The sequence below is a fragment of the Tasmannia lanceolata genome, unplaced genomic scaffold (genome assembly GCF_043159265.1).
Source record: "Tasmannia lanceolata isolate RefF3 unplaced genomic scaffold, GAP_Taslan_0.1 ptg000015l, whole genome shotgun sequence".
NCBI classification, from domain to species: domain Eukaryota; kingdom Viridiplantae; phylum Streptophyta; class Magnoliopsida; order Canellales; family Winteraceae; genus Tasmannia; species Tasmannia lanceolata.
In genome coordinates this window covers 37,334,417-37,354,535 of record NW_027518692.1, presented here as the reverse complement: position 1 = coordinate 37,354,535, position 20,119 = coordinate 37,334,417, and the positions used below count along the sequence as shown (strand labels likewise).

Sequence of the window (20,119 nt, the reverse complement as noted above, 5' to 3'; positions counted from 1 at the left end):
AAATTGTAAGAAAGAGACCATCTCCCTTCTGCACGATTGATACCAAAAGTTCAAAGTTACAGTGTGAACCCAAAGACATTGCAAATTAACTTTCAATTACACCCATTTTTCACAACAGTTTGGTTTCAGAATAGCGTGCATCCTTTAACACATAGCACCAGCCATGCCTGAAAAATTACTAAATTGGAACACCAACTGGATTTACCCAATCCTCCACACTTGTTAAACTGTGAGAACTTAATTACTCAAACAAATTACAACTAGTTAAAGAACCAGTGCATTACAGAATTTCAGTTCAAAGCTTCTTGCTCTCATACACACTCGGTTTCAAAGTAGTCGAGATTATATTCAATGAACTGAAAAAAGATGAAAGTAATGTCACAAAATCAGAAGTAGGAAACAAACTCGGTATCTTTTTTTCGTACATACCTTTCTTAATCAAAGAGACGCGAATACAAGCACAAAGGGAGGAGATGATCCCCAAAGAGGAAAAAAATGCAAGGAGAAAAGAAAAGAAAAAATGCTGCCACATCTAACATAAGAAGATGCAATCAAACTAGCCCTATTCAGTCCACGCCTGATCAACTCATCTGCCATCTCATTGGCTTCTGAGGAATATGAAGATCAAGATTTTTTTTTTTTGAAAAGCGATAAAATTTATTAAATAAAGGATGATTAGAAGTGCACTTCAGGGGGTAGAGATTGCCCCATATACAAGGTAGCTCTAGAAACTCCCTACTTGGCAATGCAATCAGCTGAATCGTTGGCTCTTCGAGGTATGAAAGAAAAAGAGAAAGCACTATGCAATCTCCACGGACCGATGTTAATCCCTCTGACGGATGAATCATTTGCTACCCCTATGAAGTTCGAGATATATGATTTGAGGACCTGGACCTTTGCCATTGTCCCAATAAATGAACATTAGAGGAATCTCCCTCCACCCAAAGGTATACAGTTGATGGATTTAAATCTCGTAGGAACTCTAATTTCTGCTCACTGGCATCATTGACATTCTCGTAGGAACTCTATTACACCATAATCTTCTCTGATAACTCCACGAATACCAGGCGGCCAAGTTAACGAGGGTAGTAATTCTCATTTTATGTTAAAATATGCAAAATGTATTTAATTATTTTGCACATGAATTTTGATACAGAATATTTGTTAGCTATCCAAGATATAAAGGATAGGGGTAGATGTTTCCACCCCATTGTTTAGTTACTTTCACCCCTTATTATTCCGAATTTTTATGGGAATTGGAACAGCCTATATAAATTTTCTCAACAGAGGGAGCAGAAGGTACTAAACAATGGGGATGCCAACACCTTCAGGCTTTAATCTCAGCTTCATTGGACGCAGCTACCCCAATCAGACCTGAGGTATCAATGGACCCAGACGGTCAGATGGACCATCCAAGTCCAAACTTAAACGAACATGATCTAGACATATTACCAGGATTCATGGACATATTTCGGATCCAAACAATAAGAACCCAAAATTTATTTCAGATCGGATCCTGAAATGACCCAAACTAACTGTAATTTTATGGCTTTTTTCACCTACATTACATTGTTAACTACAAATAAGGGATGCACATTGACACACATTTCAACAGACACCCTAAGTTCACCAACTCATCTCTAAAGACTCCAGCAATCCTCAACAGTCCTGAGTTTCTCAAGGAACTCTTCAATATGTAATCCATTTCTATTGATTATTAAAGGCTACCATAATTAGTTAATTTCCAAAAATTGTCAATTTGAAAAAGGGCGCTGATATCCCCCCCCCCCCCCCCCCGCCCCCGCGTAGGCTATTCCCCCCCTTGACGGCTGGCTAACGCCAAACGTTTGGATTTAATGTATATGTCACTTTCCCACCATTTGACCGGTCTCTCTCTCTCTCTCTCTCTCTCTCTCTCTCTCTCTCTCTACACACACACACACAACAGGAACAGTTGGTGGGCCCAACAGAAACCGTTGGTGGAATGGTGGGCCCATCTTTGAACAGCGTAGGCCCCGCCCATACCACACCATAGGATAATCCAAACCGTCCATTTGATAGGCCATAAACATAAATTGGTTGCGTCCCAAAATATCATTTCCATAGGCTGATCCTAGCCCTCCGATCTAAATAGAAACTACATCTTATGCAACCTCTATAGATTGTAGGGTTGAGATCATCCTATGGAAATGATTTTTGGGGCACAACCTATTTACATTGTGGCCCATCAAATGAATGGTTTGGACCATTCTATGGAGTTGGTCGTAAAGTAACATTAAGGCCCGTCCACAACATAGGACGATCCAAGCCGTCCATGGTTTGGATAATCCTATGGAGTTGGTCGTACAGTAACATTAAGGCCCAATCGTAGGCCCCACTGATATTGTTTCAAATTGAAGCGTACCGTCCACACCATAGGATGATCCAAACCATGGACGGCTTGGATCATCCAATGGTGTGGTTCGTACAGTAACATTAAGGCCCAATTTAGGCCCCACCCATATTTTTGGAAATGAAGTGTACCGTCCAGACCATAGGATGATCCGAGCCGTCCATTTGATGGGCCATAACGTAAATGGGTTGTGCCCCCAAAAGGGTTGGCCCATCAAACGAATGGTTTGGATCATCCTGTGGTCGTACAGTAACATTAAGCCCGTCCACAACAAAGGATGATCCAAGCCGTCCATGGTTTGGATAATCCTATGGAGTTGGTCGTACACTAACATTAAGGCCCAATCGTAGGCCCCACCGATATTTTTCAAATTGAAGCGTACCGTCCACAACATAGGATGATCCAAGCCGTCCATGGTTTGGATCATCCTATGGTGTGGTTCGTACCAATTTAGGCCCCATCCATATTTTTGAAAATGAAGTGTACCGTCCAGACCATAGGATGATCCGAGCCGTCCATTTGATGGGCCACAATGTAAATAGATTGTGCCCCAAAAATCATTTCCGTAGGATGATCACAACCCTACAGTCTATAGGGGTTGCAAAAGATGTAGTTTCTATTTAGATCGGAGGGCTAGGATCAACCTATGGAAATAATATTTTGGGACGCAACCTATTTACGTTTATGGCCCATCAAATGGACGGTTTGGATTATCCTATGGTGTGGTATGGGCGGGGCCTACGTTGTTCAAAGATGGGCCCACCATTCCACCAACTGTTCCTGTTGTGTGTGTGGAGAGAGAGAGAGAGAGAGAGAGAGAGAGAGAGAGTTAGCCAGCCGTCAAGAGGAGGAGGAAGGGGGGGGGGGGGAATATAAAGCGAGAATCATGGGTTAATTTCTTCCTCCCATTTGCATTAATTCCTTCTGCGTTCTGTACATCTTTTGTTGACTTCCAGCCGCCTCGAACTTTCATTGTCCAATCTCGTCATTTCACTCCTACCATGTAAATACTTCCAAAAAAACACCAGCTGTGACCTACTTCAATGTTTTTTCGTCTGCATCCATCCACCGGTTTGACTTTCTTTTTTCACCTCTCATCTTAATATTTGGTTGATCTTAAGCGTTCATTTGTTTGTCATGGCATACAACAACGCACCTTTACTAAAAAAAATTAAATATAGGGCCCACTATTTCGATTATCTTAGTTGTTCATTTGTTCATCTCTGCCGTGAAAATAATTCTCCTCCATAGATTAATCCCGACCAGTCACTTTGTGGATGGTTTATATACAATTTGTGGTTACAATCAATTTTTTTTATTTTTTTTAACTTTATCTGACAAAACTAAGTGGAAAATTATGAAAAAGAATAATTTTTTAACTTTATTTTTCACCTATGATCTTAATCGTTCATTTGTTGCTCACGGCTTACAACCGGGCACTTATAATAATAATAATAAAAAGATAATGGCCATTTTTAACTTACTTAAGCCTCTTGCATGTCAAGACTCAAGAGAAAGATCAGATAAAGATGTGGTGGGCCCACAATACCTAGATGTTTGTAGTACGCCCACTCACAAGTATTTTACGGCTTACCCATAGGATGATTCAAACTGTCCATTTGATAAGCCACAATGTAAATAGGTTGTGTGGCAAACATCATTTCCACAGGATGATCCCAACCCTTCGATTTATAGAGGTTTCCAAAATATGCCCTTCATCTATAGATTGTACGGCTAGGATCATCATATGGAAATGTTTTTTTTTTTGGGAACAATCAATTTATATTGTGGCCCATTAGGGGGTACTATACTTTTAAAAAATAATTCACTATACGGAATTACACCATAGGTTGTGTGCCAAAAGCCATTTCCATAGGATGATCCCAACCCAGTGATCACATTCACCCCAAATCGCTTCGAACCCTTCTCTCTTCCCGTCATTTTCTGTCTTCACCTGCTGGAGTTCTCTGGAACTCTCCCTCCCCAAATGGATCGCAATGTATTGCACATGCATTTAAATATTCATGAACTGACTTAGCTCACACTCCGAATAACAAAACTATAGAAAAATTATATTCAATAAGAATATGAATATAAAGAAAGACATGGCTAATTTGCCTCATTTCTTGGTTGTTCATTATGATTTCTATAGTGGTTATGCGTATTATGATTTTTTTGTTCTGATCTTGATTTCCCTAGGATACAAATGGTTTTCAAGCTGAATATGATTAGTTCACATATGATCTTATTGTTGCAAACATTTGGGATCCCTTTTGGCATAAAGTAATTCTAATCAGGCTACGTTGCCTTATCTAAGTTGTAGGAATGCTTTAGTACCGATTATGATAGGGTGATCCCACCTTTGATTGATCAAAACCATTCATTTTATAGACCTTGCTTTGTTTAGGCCATGTTAGTTTTTTTATTTTGAGAAATGATTGAGAGTCAAAACTAACTATTAGAGTCAAGATAATATTTAATTTTCAGTCCAATAGTTACTTTTGAAGTCACATTCGGTTTTGAAAATCTAAAAAATGGGAACTTAGGACTTGTTCGTTTTGGATTTTGAGCATCGATTTTGAGTCCAAAGGTGTTATTGAACTCAAAATTAAGGCCCTGTTTGTTTTCTTATTTTCAGAACTGATTGAGAGTCAAGACTAAGTATTAGAGTCAAGATAATGTTTAATTTCCAGTCCAATAATTAGTTTTGGAGTGACAATCGGTTCTGACAATCTAAAAAAAGGGGGACTTGGTACCTGTTTGTTCTGGATTTTGAGAATTGATTTTGAGTCTAAAACTGTCATTGAACTCAAAATTAAGGCCCTGTTTCTTTTGGATTTTGGGAACCGATTGTTGGTCCTAAAATGATCAGCTTGTATGCTTCATTCTCGCCCATATCCAAATTATCGTTTTGCATTCTTCACCAAGGCTGTATTTTTTAGAACTCTGTGAATTTATTGATCTTTTTTATAGCTTCCATGGGTTGAATATCTCGTATTGGTCTAACTGTGAAGTTAATAATATTAATTTTGACCATTAGCCCTTTTTATTTCTACTAAAAGGCACCTGATGCTGTGTGATTGTTTCGTTTAGGAGTCACATGGAGATTAGTCAATCACACTATTGTTTGGCTACTACATCTTTAGGAGAAGTATGATTGGTTACGTCAGAATGCTATATAATAAATTTGTGATCATTTTTAATTAATGTAATTGCAATTGATAGGAAGAATCTCTCACATTGATGTAAAGATACTCTCATCTACCATTTGTGTTCTTGGTTACAGCTTATAGGTCCTTTTATATTATTTATTTTTCTCCCCATTAAATTGCATAAATCATACCCTGGATACATTGTCTTAAGATAGATATATGCATGAATGCACCACTTCGGAAAAAAAGATATATGCATCATCACATAAATCATATATATGCATGAATGTATACCATACAACATAATACCATATGTACTAAAAACTACTTATTTGTACATTTTTTTTCTGAATTAATAAGCATGGATTTCACTCCTTAACCCGGCTCAAATTTCAGCTTTGATCGTAACTTCAATAGCACGTGCATTTTTACTAGTATATTAAAGAAAGAAAGATGATACAATGAGCAAGAAAGACAACCCTGAAACATGGGCAGGGGAAACAAAACAAAAGGAAGCAACAAAAAACAAAGCTCCCTTGTAACATGAACTGTGGGAGTAAGGGTGGCAAAATTGGTCGAACTGAACTGAAACTGAATTTGGATTCAAATTTCGGTTCGGTAGAACCCAACCGATGATTGGTTTGGTCTGGACAATGAAAAATGCGCCCGTTTTCATAGGAAAATGATAAATGCACCCCTTTTCATCGATTCGGTTTGGAGGTTTAGTTCGGTTTCGGTTCGGTTTCGACATATATGTTCAGTTCACTTCAGTTTTGGTTTGGAGTGTAATCATGTTCGGTTTGATTTGGAGGTCAAACCGAACCGAAACTGAAACGTTGCCACCCCTAATTGTGGGCAGACTTGAACGTTTTTTGACGTCAAATCATGTTATAAGGGCGTGTATTATCCTATAGTCGGGGGCGAAACAATATCTCCCATAAGTAAAATGCCTCTATTGATCTAGCATTGTACACGTGCCTCACTAGGTAACCTAATCTGATCTATTGATCGTATGGGCCATCAGATCTTATTATGATGAATTGATCGTTGGTTGAATTTAGGATCTCCCCAATACGACCAGGCAGAAAATCACTTTTAGGTTCAAAGGTAAAAGACAAATTTCGGGGCCCCACAAAAGGACATGGTGGGCATGTATGTGAGATCAAGACCGTCGATATTGTAGAACATAATGAAGGGACGCACATAATCATAAACCCATCTCATGCTGAAATCACGCCAAAGGGTGAACATCCCTTGATGGATCAAGGGCTAGGATGCTCCATTTGACAAGGTTCTTGTTCAGATCAACCTATTGGGTGACGTAAATGAGGCAGAAGTATGAGCTACTATAGAAAGGAGCTTAAAGATGACTTTCCTTTTAGCATTTTGCTTTCTCGCTTTATAGTGTGAAGAGGATCGAGATGGTGGTCAAAAGCCATTTCTTACTTTATATTATGATTTATGATATGAGTAGGTCTTATAAGAAGAATCGTTTTAGAAGTTTCTTACTCCCATCGATAGATCATGATCTGACGGTAAAAGAAAGTCCAAGTATGCCCGTTACTGTACTGTGTTGGAAATTTTTGAAGGTGGTCAGCTTAGGGCGCACTTCTATTTGTAAGTGAGACGACCACTATTGTGTATGCCCAAGAAAGACACATGAATGGATAAATGACGGCTATTGGGTTAATGGGGGAGTGAATTAACGAAGGGTTAGGATCATCCTGTGGCGACCAATTTTGTGGCATAGCCTATCTGCTGTAGAGCCAAAAAACAAATGGCTTAGATTATCCATTCATGTGGGTCCCATATTCCTTTTTTGGCTGCAACTCATCATGAGCAGCCTACATTGTCCTAGTGTTGAATAAACTGAATATTTTTCAAAACGGATTCCCCTCTCGAGGGAAAAAACAAAGGCTAGAATGACGAGGTCATTTTCAAGATTTTTTTAGATGGTTTGGTTCACGGGCATTCGAACTCTCTATCTTGTCTCTCTTTGGACGTGTACCAACGGTTTATCCCCTTCTAGAATAAGTACGTGTTTAGAGGGCTCAAAATCAATTTTGATTATACGATCTTATTCATCTCCCAAAGGCAATCCTCCACATCAAACGGCTAGAAATGCATCAAATGTAAATTTACCCTATTTGGACTAGACAATGTGTTACGTGCCTAATCGGCCGTAACGGAAATAAACAAAATAAAAGAGAAATAGAGGGGGAAATGGTTGATTCGAGGTAACCGGACCTCCTAGCGGCTCGATTCGAGAGGAACCATGACTCTCCAAAACGAAGTCTCCTTTGCTGTAAATTATCTTCTCTCCCTTTTCCCCTTTCATTAGATTACTACTACATAAATACAAGCAAGAGAGAGTGCCACATCACAAGCATACTTAGCCACTAACAAGACACATCATAAATAACTAACACCCACTACTTAACACATACACCATAATTAACACCCATAACTTTAAAAACACATTCCCACAACTAACAACCATAACTCTAAAAACACATTCCCACAATTAACACCCACACCATAATTATTATGCACATAACACAATGTTTAATTTTCACCACAACTAACACCCATAACTCTAAAAACACATTCCCACAGCTAACACCCACACCATAATTACTATGCACATAACACAATGTTTCATTTTCACCGGATGGGAACTCCAAAACGGGACCCACCGATTAGAAAAGTCCATGGGACGGACGTGCGTCATAAATGGATGTGGACCCACCCTATCTATCATTCTATCTTTCCTCGTTGGGAAAAAATGTAGTAACAAATTCAGTCGGGCCCACATTACCGAGTGATCTAAGCCATTCATTTGTTCGAACAAAGAAATCTCTCTTTAGAATTCCCTCAATGGCGCAAGCGCTTACGCGACTCAATCTCACCGACTAAAACACACTTACTCTGGTAGCGAAGCATGCACGATGAATTGCTAATGTCAAGGGCGTTTTCGTCATTCGACGAACACGTCTATTAATGTAAATGATAAAAAATACCGGGTGATCTAAGCCATTCATTTGTTCGAACAAAGAATTCTCTCTTTAGAATTCCCTCAATGGCGTAAGCGCTTACGCGACTCAATCTCACCGGCTGGTAGCGAAGCATGCACGATGAATTGCTAATGTCAAGGGCGTTTTAGTCATTCGACGAACACGTTTATTAATGTAAATGATAAAACACACACGCATATTTAGTCATTTCCACCCATATTGAGTTTTTATAAGACAATACGATCTCCGTCTATAAATAGAAGGAAGCTTGAGAGAGAAGAAACTAGACAGAAAAGAGAGAGAGAAGAAACTAGACAGAAAAGAGAGAGAGAGAGATGGCATCATCAGAGGGAATTGTGATCGCTTGCCACAACGTGGATGAATGGAAGAAGGTCTTTCAAGAGGGATCTGATTCCAAGAAGCTGGTAAAAATTCATACTCTCTTCTTTCCTGATTAGGGTTTCTCTTTTTTCTCTTCTTTAAATCTTTCGTTTTTTTTAAAAAAAATTGTTTATGTGTTTGATCAGTAGATCAGAGACAGCTATTGTGATTTGTTTTGCATGATTTGAGAATTTTGTAATTTTTCATGAGATTCCCTAATAATTTGAGATGATACTTGTAATCTGTTTACATATATGAATTACCTCATAATCTTGGATGCTAATTTCAATTTTTGGGTGGGATTGGAATGGATTACTAATACATATAAAGAAAATTGATATTATATTCTTTTAGCTCTGTCTATCATAAAAAAAAATAAAAATAAAAATTAGCAGACTTCCAAAACCCTAGAATTGGCCCGTAATGGCTATTTTCCCCCAAAAATAGTAAAAATACTAAAAGATCCGAGATCCAAATGCCTCGTCTGTCTGTAAATGCTAAAATAAGAATTCTCTTACAAGAATGGACTGAAAATCCTCTAAATCAGCTAAGAATAGGTTTTTTTTTTTTTTTTTTTTCCAAAAATAGCCAAAAAATAAAATAAAAATCGGTAATTTCATTGTAATTTGTGATCAGACCTTCTAAAAAAGTAAGAAACCTAGTAATCCCAGATTCTCCCTTCTTTAAAATTGATCCAAAAGATTTTTATTTTATCTCAGATTCTAATTACATTTAAAAATAGAAACTTCTAAAACTAAAATCATTCCCTAAATAAGTTGAATCGAGATTTTTTTAAAACCCACATAAAATCTATTAAAAATTCAAATAAAATCCGAAATAACCCCACTTCATGCTAATATTAGAGAGGTGGCATCATTGTAGCAACGTTAAGTAAGGTTTAACCGTTCTTGTTTCCTTTTTTTAATTGGCAGAGACACCTTCTCGAGTATAAGTTGGGACTGCATCAAAACCCACTCCCCCCTTTTTAAAATTTGGTTACAACAAATAACCTTTAACATATATTTGGAAGATAGTTTCATCTAGTTTGCGCAGTTGGTATTCCCCAATCCACACGCTCTTGGTTGGTTCTTTCTTCTTCCATTTAATGACGAATTTGGTGTAAGTTCCTCCGTAGTGTCCTTAGTTTCCGCTTTCAAGGATATCTTCAATCTCTTCTTTGTCTTTATTCGGAAGCCCCTTTATTTGATCTTTGCCTGTTCTTCTTCTTCATCATGCCCCTCATAACCAAATATATAAAAATAAAATATGTTGAACATAGGACTCATGTTGAGTTGGGATCACTAGGACATTTCTTTGCTTTGTCATACGGCCCTTCGTACTTCTTGAATGTCATGGACGTGGTCTGCTGCTTTAAGTTGAGTTTCCCCAATAGTCATATTGACCCAATTATTATATGAGAATTCTGCTTGATCCAAGATTTTGCCCCAAGATTGAACCTACTTTCATACCAAACATTGTAGCAAATTTCTAGCTTTGATTAGCTACTTCTATTCGACCATCAGTTTGGGGATGACAGACACTATAAAATACCAACTTCAGTTTTCAACTCTCTCTACTTCTTCTTCAAAAAATAGCTTACTAACTTAATATCATGGGAAGATGTAATGGGGCTTGGAATGCCATGTAAATGCACCATTTCGTTGAAAATAACTAAATAAGTGTATGAAAACATCCAGTCTAACGGCAAGCAATGGAATTGGCTGTTTTTGAGAATCGATCTACTATGATAGGGATCAAATCTTTACCCTGTTGAGTCTGTTGGAGACCCAAAACAAAATCCATAGGTAGATACTTGCAAGGTGAATAAGGAATAGAAAGTGGCATATATACAAGTGGAAAATACATCTTTTGACAAAGTGTTCTACTTCTTTACTAAACTTTGGCCAATAATATCGATGCTCCACCAAGGCAATAGCCTTGTCTTGGACAAAATGTCCTCCTAAGTTACTTTCAAAAAAAAAAAAAAATGTCCTCCTAAGTTGCCTCCATGCTCTTTCACCCCTCGGATCGCACAGGCTTAGAAATTAGTCAAATTACCAACTTCCAACCCTGTCCCCAGGGCCTCATATCTTCTCATTGGGATCTCCCGAGTCTTGACACATACCACCTCTTCGTCGGTTCTCAAAAGTAGATCCCCCAATAGAGATTAATCCATTGCCTTTAGGTTGGGAACACCAAAGCGGCCCTTTTGACGGGCTTGTACACGTCATCCATGCACAAGGTGAATCTCAAATTGTCCTCTCTTCCTTTATAAAAAAAAAAATGAAAAATCCTTTCATACAAATGGTGTGGAAACGAAAAGGCTGACGAGCTCGCGAAGGCTGGATTGAAAAGCCATCGAGTGGTCGAGAGTGCTGTCATTGCATCACAAGGCAGTTAGGTTTCGGAAAGAGGGTTTTTGTATTCCCTAACACTATTATATTGTGCCTTAACTAGGGATTGGGGACAACTTGTCCCCTATCTTCACATGCAAGGCTCTTTCAAATCAATAAAGTCACCTTTCCCCCAAAAAATGGTTAATCAATGCTTATAGGGCACTAGAACATAGGTATACAATAAACTGGTGACTTCTGAAGTATAGATTTAATTAGCGCATCTTCTTTTCAATGATGATAACTTTACTTTCCATTGAGTCGACATTTTTCCAAACCATTCCATCACCAGATTCTGTAAATTTTTTGGAGATTTCCTCACACATAGAGGCAGACCCAAATATGGCGGGTAAAAAATCTTTCCACCAAACAGTAACGTCAGTCGTACCCTGCACCTCAAATAGTCCACAATTGTATTCCCCATATCAATCACTTTCCTCCATCTAACCCTCTGTAATGCCCGTTTGCCTTAAGATTATAGGTGCCCCTTATTACTGGGCCATGATCATTCATGAGAAGTATGAGAATAGCCAAACCATCCAAGGTATCAATGCACTATCTGTAATGGAATATTTTCTTCAGGCTACTTATATTGGCGCTACCATGTTTTGATAATTGCATAAACTCAGTTTGTCTTTTCTTTTGTAATTGGCTTTTGAGAGCTTTTTGGGAACTGTAATAACCTTTGACATCTTTTTAAAGAAGGAAAGACAAGTTGAGTGTTTGCAATTATTAAACTGTGGTAGTCCAACATCTGTAGCCTTTCTTCATTAATAGGGAATAGAATACCTCAATATGGTTTGTGATCATCCAACTGCAAAATCCTCATCCATGGATTGCATCTCATTATGCGGTCTTGATTGGATCATATGATAAGTATGGGTTGGATCAGCTGAAGCAGTTAAATCAATTTGCATTATCCCTACTTTGCTTATTTGATTATCTTCATCTTTATTGTTCATTCCCAATTAACGTCCATTTCTTCTTTGTTCTATGACTTCCATCATGTACTTCTCCCTATTAAGGGAATGAGACCTACACCATTGCAGGGTCGCACTGCAAATAGGCATGGTAAGCTCACGCAAGATATACACTCCCTATCGTAGTTAGTTATCAATTCTGTTCTATTTTGTTAAGAAAAATGGAACTGAAGCTGCTTTGAAGTGTGCCTCCTATATTCCTGGCAAGTTCTAGTCTGTTCCGTCTTCTCTATTTAAAAAAATGTTACTTTTTTTTACCCTTGCCAAGAAAAGTATGATGAGTTGGTTGAAAATCCATTCCCAATTGAATGGGGATGATTTGGCAATAGCAACGCCCCGCTTTATGTGGATATGTTGATGCTACTTAAATTATGGTTGTTTTTTTATTGATGGTAACTTGATATTGATAAGTAGCTGGTGTACTAAGCGTGTTTGGGTGTCTTTGTTTAAGTTTTTCTATTGTTCTTCTCATGTTTTTCTATTCATTCTATTTTAAAAAAAAAATTAACTTATAGTTTGTGGTTCGTTGAGTTGAGTTGAGTTTGTGGTTTGTCTTAAAAACTGTCCATCCCAGAAGAAAAACTAAACACACCCATGTGAACAGCATTGACTACTAACTATGCTTTTTATCAAGTGAAGAATTTGGAAAGTAGTAAACCAAACCTTAAGGATTACTTCTTTGATGTTGTGTGGGATGAATAACAGTGGGCTATGGAAATCGAGGCAATTGGGTAGATCTTTTAAGTTTCCTCAGTCTATCTATTTTAATTAACATATCATACGTTCTGTTGAAGAGCCAGTAAAGACATTCAGATTTTTTGTTACGTGTTACCATCGTTTGGGAGGTGGAAAGGCAGGCTGAATCTAAACTGCTACATTTAACAGAATCCGGCATGGGGAATATTGAGGATGACACCAGTAATTTCTGTCATTAGGCAATTGTGAGGATGCAGTTTCAGCCAAAACTGAGGTCATGGACATCCCCTTTGGCCTTCAATAAGTCTAAAATTCCACAACACGCGAGATGGATTTAAGGATATTCCTATACTTCTATGTGTGGCAGTCTCTGCCTGCGCGCCCTGCATGTGCGCCAGACCGCACGGGTGGTTGAGCCCTCATGGAGAGCGTGCAGCCAGAGGCTGTCCTGGCCTTGCAATCCATCAGCATCCTCAAACCATTTTCCAAATTTTATATGAGGATCAGGTCAAAGAAGGATGTTCTATGGAGGTTTTCTTACTTTTCACTATTACTTAAGTGTGGCTATCATAGAAGCTATTAGGGGAGTCATATTTATTGTCAGACAAACTCAGTTGCTGCTAAATTAACCAATGTGTTCCGCTGTCTCCTTGGCCTTTCCTGCCTTTCCCTGTATGCCCTTCTAATTTTCTTTGGTTTCATGGAACCTCTGATTTGTTTGTTTGAATTTTTATTTCCTTTTATAACTTTATCTATGCATATTTTGTTCCAAAAACTTAATAGTAGAATTTATTGATGTTTCCTTTCCGTATTTGAAGTTTGAACTTGCATAGAATTCTGCAAGTTATATTTGCCCACACATTATCAAGGATAATTGTTGATTTACCTATGCCTTTATACATAGCAAAATGTCAAAACGACTGGCTGTTCAACTCTTTTCCAACAGCCTCTTTGTGGGCCCCATGTATGCCATGTGTTGATCCATCAAGCCTTGTTTAGGGTTCTAGCAAGAAAAGCTGAACTGTTAATTCTAGTAGACGTTTTACCTTACAGATTAGATGTCTCTCTGGCATGGGACCAGGACCACATGGGTCACCTCATGATTCTAAGTTCGATTGCATATGCATATCCCCCCATGTGGGACCCCAAAATTGATCGTTAGCATTGGTCCCAACTGTCACTGTCCACCTGGTTAGTTGTACATATCTTAATTATGTACTTGCTTTTAAAGAAAGGGCCCTTTTTTGTTGGTTTTGGTGATTGAACCACTTATGTAGTCTGAAGATAATTGAAACCATGAGTTAGACTCTGCATGGTTATGGCTGGGGGCAAAAGCTAGGACTAGATCATGCTTTGGAAGGTGGCAGATTTGATCTAACTTTATGAAATTTGCTAAATTCAGTAAGCGTATATGTAAGAATTGATGCCTATGTCTTTCTGAAAAAAAAGAAGAATGGATGCTTATGTAATGATCCTGTGATTCTTTAAATGTTAGCACTATATTTTCATGTGCTTGGTGTGATGATAGCTTGCACGTCTCAAATTCAGGTGGTGGTGGACTTCACTGCATCTTGGTGTGGACCTTGCCGGGTTATCACTCCGGTGCTTGTCGAGCTTGCCAAAAAGTTGCCTGAAGTCATATTTTTGAAGGTTGATGTCGATGAATTGAAGGTAACGATTGTGCTTTTTTACTAGTATTATATTTTTCTTGTATTTATTTCTTCTTTTTGAAAAAGGCAATATTTTCTTTAAAATAAAGTTGCCTGAAGTCATATTTTTGAAGGTAACGATCCTGCTTTTTGACTTGTATTATATTTTTCTTGTATTTTTTTCTTTTTTTTGGAGAAGGCAATATTTTCTTTAAAATAAGAGCGAATAACGTTATACAAAAATAAAAAATAAAAAAATTGCCCCTCAGAGTTGGCAAAACTATTAGCTTCCGCTTGAGTGTGAGAAAAAAAAGCTCCTTATCCGTAGATAAATTAACAATTTCATATATGACCGGGGCCCAGGTGCCATGGACCCCTACTCTTTGCAGCTCCCCACTTAATCGTGTTATGGGAATCTCTTTCCATTATAAGCTTAACATTGAACCAAGCATTGAATATCTGTATTCCAATTAGGAGATCCTTCGCGGTTCCGCTTTTTCGTTCGATCCAGCTTGACCAATGGGTCCCCAGAATTCCAAGAAAAATCTAACCATTGCTCTCTCTAAAATTTCGTCTTACTCCTGTCAAGCCGGGTTTGCCCAAAGATCATTCATCAAAATTCAGCTTGATTATCCTCATAGGGGAGCGGACTTCCACAATGCTGTTCTCATCCTCTTCCGTTTCTGTCCAACTTTTCTTTCCATCTCATAACGAGATCAGTCACAGAAACACCTTTGCAAGCATTATTACCAACAGCCCAGCTTGCAAGGGTAAACATAACCTCCATAGAAGCCGTTTCCACATCCATTTTTTGCCTTATAAAACCTCTTGCATTCGCTCTTTCCATAAAGCCGATTAGTTCGCACATGCAGCCGCATACCGCATGATGACTTCTCATTCTTGCCAATACAGGGCACACCAATTTTCCATCCGAGAACATTTTCTTCGCCACATATCAACTGGGTTCATCTTACCAAGAATAGCCATCCCAACAAATCATTGTACACAGAAGGGGCTGGCTATCCTAGTCATGACAGGAAAACATCTTCGTTAATCCTCAACAATTGGATAAACCTGGTGCAGTTGGACTCTTTCAAATTTATAGGAAAACCCATCCCCAAACCATCCTTCCCCCCACATTCTCATAACCCTCGGATACTCTCTCCCGCATCCTCGACCATAGTCAAATCAGAGGTCCAAATAAGCATGCCACAAGGGACGTTCTCCAATCCACAAGTCTTAACCAAAATCAGATCCCCATTCCATTTCCTTGTCTAATTCTAATCCCAAACAAACTCACTTTTTGGTCTTGGGAATCTTCGTACGGTATATTCGATGATGTTCATAACACTGACATTTCAAACATTTTCATTAAAAGAGGGTTGACAGTTCCATCAGCAGGTCCTACTTTTGTATCAGACAATCGATAATGATGCATGCCAGATTCAAACTAGACGGTTTTGCTGTATTCACCCCAATCTTTTCTACTTCGAGACCCAATGGAGTAATGCTAGCAAGACCGAGTAGGGGACTGAAGAAATGCATTCTCCCCATAACATCACAATTCACAAGTGATGTAAGCTAGACCTTAGGGTTTAGGACATGCATCGCACATTCTCATTGTTGGGATCTCCCATCGGTCTTAGAAAGTCAGGATATCATTTTCTTACCCAGTATAACCTGTTCATTTGTTCATATAGTGGGTTCATTCATGGTCTTGATGAAGATGTTGATTCTTTCTATATTGTATTTCTTGTATCTAATGATGTGGTCAGGTCGTTAAATTCATCTCACAGAATGAGAGCTTTGCCCATGGTTAGTTTGGTCAGGGAACTCTTTTTTTTTATTTTTTAAAAGGAACTTAATTGCTGGGTATAAGTGTTGTTATGCGGCTGCCATTTTAACAGTCACCTGGTGTATCATGACTAAAGTATCCCCAAGCATCATTGTGCCTATATCAGTTCAGTTTGCCATGGTACATGTTTGAGTTGCGCATAGGTGGGGCGGGTGCACTATTGGCAATAGCATAATGAAAGTCCTAACATTTGTTTTTTTCCGTTCTTTCAAAATTATTCGTACTGTACTGTTCAAGTTGATGGGTTTATATCATGGATGGTTTATTAGTTCCTACCTTAAATTTGTTAACTTTCAGTGTGATATTGTTGGATCAATGCATTTAGTAATGGAAACTCATGTTGCAGGAGGTAGCAGAGGAGTGGGACGTGCAGGCAATGCCAACTTTCTTGTTTCTCAAGGAAGGGAATGTGGTTGACAAGCTTGTGGGGGCCAAGAAAGACGACCTAGCTAAGAAAATCGAGACCCACATGACGGCCGTGGCCGCAGCTTAGGGTAATATGGTCACTTAGAGTAAATATGGCAATAAATTTCGACACATAGACCCCCTAAATACATATATATTTCCAACTGTTTTCTGGTATTTATTTCTTCTTCTATACTATATTGAAACCTTATTCAATATGAGCCAAAGCATTGTAGCTTATGTAATAGCCGCTTAGTATCCTTTTCATAAAAGTTTGGGAGTGACGGTTTGTTTCCTACTTACCTTCTCTCTCATGTGGTAAGTTTTATATGCTTTTCCAGATTGCATTGGTGGTATGATGAAACATGAAATTAAGGAGGTTAATCTATGCCTATAATAGAGGGGCCAAATCACCTATTTTATTAGAGTTCAGCCAAGAAAAGCTAAACTGTAGTTCTTGGAAAAAAAATTTCCACGGAAAATATTCCGATGCTATGTTTGGTTGCAAAAAGTAGGGAAGACGGCTTAGCATTTCTAGGAATATGAAATACCAAATGTTGTTTGGTTGTCATTTTTTAGCTCAAATCCCATTGGACTTCTAGACATGGAAGAGACATAATTATTAGCTTTTGGCTTAGGTGGCGCCTATGTGGCGGGATTGTCCCCTCCCATGCTTTTCCAATGCCAAACCTTGTTTTTGGTAAATTTTAGAGGAGAGAAGAGTAGAATATGAAATGCCATGTGTAATCATTACTTTTTTCTCTCCTCTTTCTCTCTCTTCTACTATTTATTTTGTTAATGACACCCCTCCATTCTCCCACATGCTTTGACATCTAACCAAACACACTACCAAAATTCCCTCTAATCTTCTCAGACAAGTCTACACATATCCCACCCTTGTCACCTCCTTGTTGACTACTACTTCCACTAAAATCTCATCTAACTAAACAGAGCCCAGAAATTTCAGAGTCTAGTAAGAATGAAAATTTCCCAGAAAACAGTTAAAGTTATGGTCTTTGGAAAAGAAATTCCATGGAAAATGAGTTAGTTAAACTTGCATGGAATTTATCATGATCACAACTTGACACTTAAATCGAGCTTGCACATGTCTGGATACCCACAAGATTTTGATTTGGATTTCTCACATTTGCAGTTGAGATTTGGAACTGGATCAGACCCTTAGATTTCCAAATTAGCTACAAAAGTGAAAAAAAATTCGATTTTCAAATCTGTTCTACAAGACATTATTTGGAAATCAATATTTGTGGCAATTATCTTCACCCTTAAGGCCCGTTTGGATTTGGAGGTGAATTTGGATTTTTAAATCCAAATTCGGCGTTTTGCAAGCCTTTATGGCATCTAGATTTGGATTTGAGTAAATCCACAAGATTTACAAATTCCTCATGTTAGTGTAATTTTTTGGATTTATAAATCGTTTCTGCAAGAGGTTATAAATCCTTTCTGCGAGAGGTTATTTATAAATCTAAATGTTGACCCGTAAGGGGTTAAAATGACCAAAATATACTAAAAAAGTGTTAAATGACTAAAGTACCCACATGACATTAAACAATGATCAAAATACGTCGTATTAGGTAAAATGACTAGAAAATCCTGGGTCAGGCAAAATGACCGAAATACCCTTATACCAAGTAAAAATGAAAAAATATCCCGAGTCGTGCAAAATGACTAAAATACTCTTATGAAATAAAAATGATCAAAATAACCTCATATAGGGTAAAATGACTAGAATACCCCAAGATTATGAAAAATTACTGAAATACCCCTATATCAGGTAAAAATGACCCATGGATCATAAAAAAATGACTAAAAATACCCTCATTAGATAAAAATGATAAAAATATGTCATATTAGGTAAAATGACTAGAATACCCTCGGTGAGGCAAAATGACTGAAATACCCCTATACCAGGTAAAAATGAAAAAATACCCCCGAGTCGTGCAAAATGACTAAAATACCCTTATGACATAAAAATGATCAAAATAACCTCATATGGGGTAAAATGACTACAATACCCCAAGATCATGAAAAATTGTTGAAATACTCCTATATGAAGTAAAAATGACCCCTGGCTCACGAAAAATGACTAAAATGACTAAAAATACCCTCATGAGATAAAAAAGATAAAAATACGTCATATTAGGTAAAATGACTAGGATACCCCCGGGTCATGCAAAATGAGCGGAATACACCTATACCGGGTGAAAAAGACCAAGTACCCTAAAGTCACGGAAAATGACTAAAACACCCTTATGACATAAAAAATGATCAAAACAACCTCATATAAGGTAAAATACCTAGAATACCCTTGGATCATGGAAAATGTCTGAAATGCCGCTATATCAAGTATTTTAGGGCTTTTTTGTTTTGTTAGATTTTAAATTCAAATCCAAAGAGCATCCAAACAAAAAAAAATTAATTTAGATTTGAAATCCAAATCTATACGTGGTTATCCAAACGGCATTATTTATAAATTTGTGAATTTTAAAATTCTGGATTTTGAATCCATGGATTTTGGAAATCCAAATTCACCTCCAAATCCAAATCCAAGGGGTATCCAAACGGGCCCTTACTGCTCCTTGACGTCTTGTTGCTGTAACGGCAAGATGTCCCCCCCCCCCCCCCCCCCTCTCTCTCTCTCTCACACACACACACACACACACACGACATGAGCATGGGGATGATTGATGTATTTTGTATCCCAAACTCAAATCCAAAGACAAAAACACGAGGTATACAAACGTGGCCTAATTTGATTGGCTTGTGTTGAGAGCACTAAGGTCATTTGGCTATAACAAGTGAAATTCATTCATTGAGGATTTATCAAGGGTCAGGATTAATCCAATCGATTAGGGATGAAGAGGATTATTATTATCTTACTCGATTAAAAAACAATCAAATCGTTTTCATAAAAATTAAGGAGCACATTTGAATTGGGATGACCTTGGGCCCTTGGATCAGGTATGATCTAGGGATGAGATTTATGACAGCAAATAAGGCTTGAAGTTACAAGATGAAACTATTAATTATTTTCAGCTTTTTCTCAATTTTAATAGAAATGACCTTTTTCCGTTAAAACCACCTAACATGAAATAAAATAAAATAGGGGAGTGATATATCCGCCCCTTTTGATCACCAGGAACACCCCCGGTCGGTGTTTGTGGCAATCAGGGGCATTGAATTC

The 20,119-nt window shown here is 38.0% G+C and overlaps 1 protein-coding gene across 1 annotated transcript; it reads left to right on the top strand.

The window, feature by feature from the left end:
* Positions 1 to 8,815: 8,815 nt before the first annotated feature.
* Positions 8,816 to 17,215, top strand: LOC143847043 (thioredoxin H1-like). The gene is made up of 3 exons (XM_077355714.1): positions 8,816 to 8,983; positions 14,557 to 14,679; positions 16,859 to 17,215. Exons 1-3 carry the CDS (start codon positions 8,894 to 8,896, stop codon positions 17,003 to 17,005), a joined length of 360 nt encoding a protein of 119 aa, XP_077211829.1. The 5' UTR covers positions 8,816 to 8,893; the 3' UTR covers positions 17,006 to 17,215.
* Positions 17,216 to 20,119: the final 2,904 nt, after the last annotated feature.

Coding starts and splice junctions, on each gene's coding strand:
- LOC143847043 (XM_077355714.1), top strand. CDS start 8,894: ATGGCATCATCAGAGGGAATTGTGATCGCTTGCCACAACGTGGATGAA. Junction 8,984..14,556: donor GATCTGATTCCAAGAAGCTG/GTAAAAATTCAT, acceptor TCTCAAATTCAG/GTGGTGGTGGACTTCACTGC. Junction 14,680..16,858: donor TTGATGTCGATGAATTGAAG/GTAACGATTGTG, acceptor CTCATGTTGCAG/GAGGTAGCAGAGGAGTGGGA.